The sequence below is a fragment of the Carlito syrichta genome, unplaced genomic scaffold (genome assembly GCF_000164805.1).
Source record: "Carlito syrichta isolate Samal-C Ts95f unplaced genomic scaffold, Tarsius_syrichta-2.0.1 Scaffold316302, whole genome shotgun sequence".
Lineage (NCBI taxonomy): Eukaryota > Metazoa > Chordata > Mammalia > Primates > Tarsiidae > Carlito > Carlito syrichta.
In genome coordinates, this window is record NW_007260398.1 from 2,379,675 (window position 1) to 2,388,529 (window position 8,855).

General features: G+C 47.4%; 1 protein-coding gene across 2 annotated transcripts in view; it reads left to right on the top strand.

The window, feature by feature from the left end:
• Window positions 1–8,405: 8,405 nt before the first annotated feature.
• APPL2 (adaptor protein, phosphotyrosine interacting with PH domain and leucine zipper 2) overlaps window positions 8,406–8,855 on the top strand; it is a 57,503-nt gene continuing 57,053 nt past the window's right edge. Inside the window, exon 1 of one of the 2 annotated variants that reach the window (XM_008074116.2) lies at window positions 8,406–8,684. In XM_008074116.2, the coding sequence (XP_008072307.2) occupies window positions 8,631–8,684 (54 nt within the window). In that variant the 5' untranslated portion in view covers window positions 8,406–8,630. The remainder of the gene's footprint in view (window positions 8,685–8,855) is intronic. The other variant, XM_021707016.1, reaches the window with a different exon arrangement.

The following is an 8,855-nucleotide window of genomic DNA, read 5'->3' on the forward strand; positions in this document are numbered from 1 at the left end:
GGCAATCCACTCACCTCGGCCTCCCAAAGTGCAGAGATTACAGGTTGAGTCACCGAGCCCGGCCTGGACATTTCTTAAGTAATTGGAGCCATATACTTTGTGGCCTTTTGTCTGGCTTCTTTCATTCATTGCATGGTTTTCAAGGTTCGTCCACATTGTGGCATGTGTAACTGTATGTGTAAGCTTGTGTACATTTTTTATTGTCAAACAATATTCCATTGTATGGGGATACCATAATGCTACCTTTTTTCGCCTATCAGTTGATGGGTATTTGGGGTGTTTCCCGCATGTTGGCTATTTTGAACAATGCCGCTATGAACATTCATGCACACGTTTTCATGTGGACTGATGTTTTCAGTTCTTTTGGGTATAACAGGAGGGGTTTGTTGAGTCATAGGATAGCTTTATGTTTAACTTTTTAAGGAGTTGCCAAACCATTCTCCTCCGTGGTTCCACTATTTTACATGTCCACCAGCAGTGTGCGAGAAGAATGCTTGATTCTTGGCTGGGCATACTGAGCCTGGAGAAAGGCCAACTTTTCAGCTACTTTTGTAGCTATGTGGACACTGACTAAGCTCTGGCTTATGAAATGAGATGTAAGCAGAAGTGCCGTGCGCAGTTGCTGGTAGAAATGCATCCTTCTCTGTTGCTTTCTCCAACCTGCTCATTGGAATGTTGACTTGATGACTGGAAGGCCAGAAACCATCTTGGGCCATGGAGTAACTTTGGGAAGAGAAACCAGAGCATGGGATAGAAGGAATCTGTGGTTGATGCTTTGAAGTACCACGCTAATAGAGAAATAAACTCCTATCATGTTTTAGTCACTATTATTTGTTTTCTTTTCTTTTTTTTTTTTGAGTGGGAATCTCACTCTGTGGCCCAGGCTGTAGTGCAGTGGCACGCTCACAGCCAAAACAAACTTGGCCCGCTAGGTTCAGGTGATCTTTCCACTTCAGCCTTCCAAGTAGTTGGAACTACAGGCACGTGCCACCACACCCAGCTAAGTTTTTGATTTATTGTAGAGATGAGCTCTCGCCAAGTTGCCCAGGCTGGTCTTGAACCCTTAGACTCAGGTAATCCTCTCACCTCGGCCTCCAAAAGTGCTGAGATTATAGGCGTGAGCCACTGCGCCTGGCCTTATTTTTTTCTTATTAGATACAGCCAAATCTAACCCTAATTGATACAGTTACTGAATTCCTTCACTGGACCAATTAAAAGCCAGGTTCCAAGGCTGGCACTAAAGAAATAAGATACATGAGGTATGTATGGTGTGGTGGCTCATGCCTCTAATCCTAGCCCTTTGGGAGGCCAAGGCAGGAGGATCACTTGAGGCCAAGAGTTTGAGACCAGCCTGAGCAACAGAGTGAGACTCTCTCCAAAAAATAGAAGAAAAAAAAAACAAACTTAGTTGGGCATGGTATTGTGTGTCTGTAGTCCCAGGTACTTGAGTAGGAAGATTGCTTGAGCTCAGAAGTTTGAGGTTACAGTGAGCTGTGATCATGCCACTGCACTCCAGTCTGAACCACAGAGCAAGATCCTGTTGAAGGAAGGAAGGAAGGAAGGAAGGAAAGATACAGGAGATAAGGACCTCATAATTTAGGGCTCACAGCTGAGTCAAAAGAACCACACGTTAAATAAATGGCATAAGTGCTATTTTTCAATTTTATTTTTTTTTTAGTCAGAGTCTCACTGTTGTCCAGGCTGCAGTATAGTGGCATGCTCACAATGACTGCAGTCTCAGGGGATCCTTCTGCCTCAGCCTTCCAAGTAGCTCGAATTACAGGTACGCACCACCCCACCTGGCTAATTTTTATTTATTGTAGATACGAGGCCTTGCTAAGTTGTTCTGGTTGGTTTTAAACCCCTGGACTCAGGCAATCCTCTTGCAACAGCCTCCAAAAGTATTGGGATTATAGGCGTGAGGCACTGTGTCCAGCCTCATAAGTGCTATTAAGAGCATTTATCAGCCGGGCTCGGTGGCTCAGCCTGTAATCCCAGCACTTTGGGTGGCCAAGGTGAGTGGATTGCCTGAGCCTGCAGGTTCGAGATCAGCCCAGGCAACTTGGTGAGACCTCATCTCTACAATAAATCAAAAAATAGCCGGGCATGGTAGCACGTTCCTGTAATTCCGGCTACTTGGAAGGCTGAGGTGGAAGGATCGCCGAATCCCAGCGGTCGAGGTTGCGGTGGCCAGGAGCGGCCACTGCACTCCAGTCTGTGCGAGAGAGTGAGACTCCAACTGAAAAAAAAAAGCATTTGTTAGGCCAGGCACAGTGGCTCACGCCGGAAATCCCAGTACTTTGGGAGGCAGAGGCAAGAGGATTTCCTGAGCCCAAGGGCTTGAGATCAGCCTGGCAACTTGGCGAGACCCTGTCTCTACAACAAATAAAAAGAGTAGCTGGATGTGGTGGCACACGCCTGTCGTTCCAGATACTCGGAAGGCTGGGGTTGAAGGATCGCCTGAGGCCAGCAGGTTGAGGCTGCTGTGGCCATGCCAAAAAAAAAAAAAGAAGCCTTATTGTGGCTCAGACACCATGTGGGCACCTGGAGGCGAGGGAAGGGGAGTCCTAGGGTCAAGCAGCCTCAGGTGTCCTACTGAGCAGCCCTCCTTCTTCTCTTTGGGGTACAGTGGGCACAGCCCTGGTGTTTGAACCTTGGTTCAGTGGCATGATTTCTTGGTGCGTCAGTTGCAGCATGTGAAATGGGGACACTAATACTTAAGCTTCACCTTCCTGTGCTGCGAGATGACTTTGTTATACTCTCAGACCTGCAACACCATCTGATCAACATTATGTTGGGTCAGTGGCCTTGCTTTTTATCTCATCAGGAAGAACAAAAGCACTCAGAAAAGAACTCCTTTATTCTCTCCCCTTTAATCTACCAGCTTTCTGTCACATGTATGACTCAGAATATACTGTCCTTACTTCTGTCTAAGGCCATCCTTATCACTTGTGATTTGGGTCTCACTCCTTTGTGTCTACTCAAGGACTTTGCTCTTGCAATTGTCACCTCTCTTGTTCTTCCATACCTCTCCGCCCCCACTCTACTGAATCATTCGCATCAGCATATAAATAATCCAAGAAATACAGTCTCTTCATCTCTCAGTCTCTCTCAGTCTTTTATATTTCCTTTGAGCTCATTAGAGTTAGGTTTCTGTCATTTGCTACTGAAAAGGTCTTGACACACAAAGGCCTCCTCACGGACTCAGTGTCCTCTTGGTCTGGTGCATGGCATCTCTTCAATCTTGTCTCCTCCTGTTCTCAGCTTACTCTGCTCAGCCCCACTGACCTTTCTGCTCCTCCTCAAAGTGGTGGGCCTACCTCAGAGACTTTACACTTGCTCTTCCCTTCGGTTTGAGTCAGATGACCTGACTCATTTCTCATCTCAAATGTTGCCCACCTCAAAGAATTCTTCCCGCTTACTCCACTTCCCATAATCCTCTTTTCCTTTACTAAACATTTTCATACGCTTATCACTTTGTATTTGTTTCTTGTCATCTCCTCTATTAGAAATTTAAACTCTATTAGGGGCTGGGCGCAGTCGCTCATGCCTATGATCCCAGCACTTTGGGAGGCTGAGGTGAGAGGATTGCCTGAGCTCACAGGTTCTAGACCAGCCTGAGCAACTTGGTGAGACCTCATCTCTACAATAAATAAAAAAATTAGCCGGGCATGGTGGCGCATGCCTGCAGTTCCAGCTACTTGGAAGGCTGAGGTGGAAGGATCGCCTGAGCCCAGCAGGTCGAGGCTGCAATGACTGCGAGCATGCCACTGCACTCTAGCCTGGGAGACAGAGTGAGACTCCCAACTCAAAAAAACCCCAAAAGCCAAGAAACAAACAACAAAAAAAACTCTATTAGGGTTGAGGACTTCTGTTTGTTTCAGGCTATGTCCTCAGCTTCTAGAGGAGAGTCTATCACACAGTAGGTGCTAAATAGTGAATAACTGAAAAAATTCACAGTATTGGGATACCAAATGAGACTCATGAAAATGCTTTTTAAACTCTAGAGTACTAGTCATGTGTAAGTTATAACAACATACACTGTATTTTAATAAGCATTTATCAAGCAACTGCTTCTGTGCTAGGTCATGAACTACTCACTACAATTATGGAAACAAATAAGACAAAGTTCCTGCTCACTCTAACTGGAAGGTTGGAGATGGGGAGAAATGGAGGTAATTGCTATTCAGGAATTATCTGGCCAAGAGCTACTGAAGCTTACTGAAGGAAAGGAAGATGTATTTTGCTTGGAGGGACAGGTGTATGTGAAGTCTTCACAAAAAAATGTCACATTAAGCTGAGATTTGAAGATTGTGGTTGGGTTTGCCAGACAGAGAAGCAAAAGAGCATTGCAGGCAGATGACCGAATCTTGGTGGTTTTCTCACTATGCAGGTTCGCTAAGCATCTTCTCCAATCAGGTGCCTTCCTCACGCCTGTCATTCTCTCTCCCTCCTGCTGCCCTATGCTTTCCTTGACCTGGCTCCCTGGATGCCTTTTTATGTCTCACTGTGCCCTTTTCCCCCTTGACCCTCAATGGATCAAAGGTTACAGCTCCATAGAAGTCATCCTCTCTCTTCTCATAGGTCATGGCAACTCCAGACTGTTCATCTTTGTACTTCCTATCACCCACCTTGGAGCTGTCCAGGGATTTCAGATATAGTCGGGTGGATTTCTGAAATCAACCTTCACAATAGTTTAATAGGGACAGATACTTTTTTTTTTTTTTTTTTGAGTTGGAGTCTCACTCTGTCACCCAGACTGGAGTGGAGGGGCCGCTCCCGGCCACCGCAGCCTCGACCTGCTGGGCTCTGGCGATCCTTCCACCTCAGCCTTCCGAGTAGCCGGAATTACAGGTGCGCGCTACCACGCCCGGCTAATTTTTTGATTTTTTTTGTAGAGATGAGGTCTCGCCTGCCCAGGCGGGTCTTGAACCCGCGGGCTCAGGCAATCGACTCATCTCAGCCTCCCAAAGGTGCGGGATTACATGCTGAACCACCGAGCCCAGCTGGGACAGATACTTTTTAAAGAAACATTTTACAATTTTTTTTTTTTTAGTTGGAGTCTCACTCTGTCACCCAGGCTGGAGTGCAGTGGCATACCTATGACCACCACAGCCTGAAGGGCAGTGGCATGCTCACGGCCACCACAGCGTGCACCACCACACCTGGCTAACTTTTTCTTATTTATTTATTGTAGAGATGAGGTCTCACCAAGTTGCCCAAGCTGGTCTCGAACCCCTGGGCTCAGGCAATCCTCTCACCTCAGCCTCCCAAAATGCTGGGATTACATGCTTGAGCCACTGTGCCCGGTCTACAATTTCCATGTTGACATAAAAATTCCTCTTACATAGTTTCTCAGATTATCTATTAAAAAAGAAGAGATTTGACTTTAGAATATAAATGAGAATTATTATAAAGAGCAAAATAAATGAAAGACAATGTTTATCATTGAGCAGTCTATTTTTTTATTTTTGAGTTGGAATCTCACTCTGTCACCCAGGATGGAGTGCAGTGGCATGCTCATGGCTACTGCAGCCTCGACCTGCTGGGCTCAGGTGATGCTTCCACTTCAGTCTTTCAAGTAACTGGAACTACAGGCACATACCACCACATCCGGCTAATATTTTTTATTTAGTTATTGTAGAGATGAGGTCTCACCAAGTTGCCCAGGCTGGTCTCGAACCCCTGGACTCAGGCAATCCTCTCACCTCAGCCTCACAAAGTGCTGGAATTACAGGCTTGAGCAACCATGCCCAGCCTACAATTTTCATATTGACATAAAAATTCCTCTTATATAGTTTCTCACAGATTATCTATTAAAGAAGAAGATATGTGGCTTTAGAATTTAAATGAGAATCATAATAAAGAGCAAAATAAGTGAAAGAGAATATTTACTATTGAGCAGTCTATGTTTATTTTATTTTTTTGAGTTGGAGTCTCACTCTGTCAGCAAGGCTGGAGTGCAGCGGTACACTCATGGCTACCGCAGCCTCGAATTTCTAGGCTCGGGTGATGCTTCTGCTTCAGCCTTCCAAGAAGCTGGAACTACAGGTGTGTACAACACCCAGCTAATTTTTTTGATTTATTGTTGAGACGAGGGCTTCTTGCCATGCTGCTCAGAATGGTCTCAAACCCCTGGGCTCAGGCAATTCTCTCACCTCTGCCTCCCAAAGTGCTGGGATTACAAGTGCAAGTGACGGCACCCGGCCAAGCAATCTATGTTTATTACATGAATGACTGCACGAATTAATGAATGAAATGAATTAAAACCATTTACCAGTATGTTATATTCCCGGATTTGGTTTTATAACTTAGTTGTTTTGATTTGGGGACACATTTTCCCATAGAAACAATGTCATACATGGTTCTTAAGTGCCAAGAAATCCCACCAAGACTATTTAGCCCATAATGTAGTAATAAAATGTAGGAAAGTAATGAAATTGTATAAGAACACAGTTTAACAATTTTGAATATTGGTGTTTGAAGAAAACTAGCTTTAATTAGAAGATGAGGTGGTACATTATAAATATGGTGACTCCCAAGGGTGTATCTGAGCCCTCTCAAGGGCTCAGGGGGTCATTGCCTCCTTTTTTTTTTTTTTTGAGTTGGAGTCTCACTCTGTCGCCTAGACTGGAGTGCAGTGGCCACTCCCGTACACCGCAGCCTCTACCTGCTGGGCTCCGGCGATCCTTCCGCCTCAGCCTTCCAAGTAGCTGGAACTACAGGGCTAATATTTTGATTTATTGTAAAGATGAGGGCTCGCCAATTTGCCCAGGCGGATCTCGAACCCGCGGGCTCAGGCAATCCACTCCCAAAGCGTGGGATTACAGGCTGAGCCACCGCATTGCCTCCTTTTTATGTCTATTTTCAAATTAAAATATATGCATTTCTTTCCCTTGGTATAATCGTATCCATATTCTATTCTCACAATGGGGTGGGGCAGGAAGGAAGAGTGTGTGTCTGGCCTTAAGGAAGACTGTATCAGTCAGAAGAGAGTCTGGAAGACAATGAGGTGAAATTAACCCAATGGCACTTGGTACAATATAGAGGAAAAGGAGGAAACAAGGTGAGAGTATGATTCAACCAAGAAGGAAGAAAATATGATAAAGGAAAAGTTGGTGCATGGTGGCCATGAAACAACTCAGGTCAGGTTGGCGCTGGCCAAGCCCAGGGAATGCAGGCAACATGCCACCAGACTTCCAGCGGTGTTTGCAGTGCTGATTGTGTCTTGACATACATACCCAGGGGCTCTCAGCAGAATACAGGATTTGTATATTATCATACCTGTCCTGATTTTGGTGACATGCGTCCTATTGGACGTCTTACTGATTTCTAAAGAAGAAACTTCAGAAACTCTTGCCTTTGATATAAAGAGATGTCAGTTCCACTTGATGGTGTCCGCCTAATCCTCTCCTTTTCTTTCCCCTCAGCTTTTTTTTTCCCCTCAACTAATCGACCATGACCAAATTACTTCATTCTCTGGGTTCCATTTTCTTATTTCTTTTTTTTTTTTAATTGGAATCTCAAACTCTATCGCCCAGACTGGAGTGCAGTAGCACGCTCACGGCCACCGCAGCCTCAATCTGCTGGGCTCAGGTGATTCTTCCGCCTCAGCCTTCCAAGTAGCTGGAACTACAGGCACGTGCCACCACACCCGTCTAATTTTTTGATTTATTGTAAAGATGAGGTCTCACCAAGTTGTCCAGGGTGGTCTCCAACCTGTAGGCTCAGGCAATCCGCTCCCCTCGGCCTCCTAAAGTGCTAAGATTATAGGTGTGAGCCACCGTGCCAGGTCCATTTTCTTATTTCTAAATGGCAACACTGAACTAGATTATCTAGCTCCTCCAATTCTAAATATTTGATTATGAAATTCTCCAAAATGACAAATCATAACAAGCCAGGAGGATGAGATCTAATGATATTGCCCAAATCAAATAGCTGTGGTTTCCAAAAAATGGCTCTGAGTATCACAGATGATTCCACTGTCTGGCACCCCCCCCCCCCCCACCCCAGGAGCAAAAGACCTCTTCGCTCTCTGAGCTGTTTCAGGGGCATCGAGCATCGAGATTTATCTAGCAAAAGTGGTGTGGCAAGTGTCAGATTTTTCTTCTTTAAAAAAAAAAATCTGTTCGTTCTTATCTCCTTGCTCAAAGGCTTTCTAGGTAGCCACAAGCGATACCACCTTATCTTTCCACCCTCAGGTTCCCCTTCTGGACTGCACGTGCTATGAAAGGCACAAACGCCATTGGGCAGCGAGCTCAGAGGACAAACGCCCCAAGAGTACCCTCGGCTGCGGGGGCGGACCATAAGAGCCACAGCTACTGGCGAGGTATACGGCGGGAAGGAAGTGAGACCGCCGCACTTCCGCTGTCCGGGCCGGAGAGCGCCGTACTTCCGGTGGCCTGGCCGGGCGCTCGCCACACTTCCTGTTGATCCTGCTCGGCCGGGGGCAGGGCTGAGGGGAGGGCCGGCGGGAGGGCGGTGTCGGCTACCGGCCAGGCGTGGGCGCGCGCCCGCCTGCCGCGGGCACGGAGTGTCCAGCCGCGTCGCCCGAGCCCGGAGGACACTCTGCGGCCGCGTCTCCCGCCCTCCGTCCTGCAGTCCGGCCCTCGGCCCGACCGCGCCGCACTATGCCCGCCGTGGACAAGCTCCTGCTAGAGGAGGCGTTGCAGGACAGCCCGCAGGTACCTCCCGCCGCTCCGGGGCCCTCGCCCGCGGGGTGAGGCCGAGGCCCGTTCAGCCCCGGGCAGAGGCTGCGTCCCCGCCCGGCGGCGGCGGAGCGCGCCTGGCCCCTCGGGGCGCCTCCCCCTTTGGGCCCCCGGGCAGAGGAGGGGGCGGGCCGGGCCTGCGTCCCG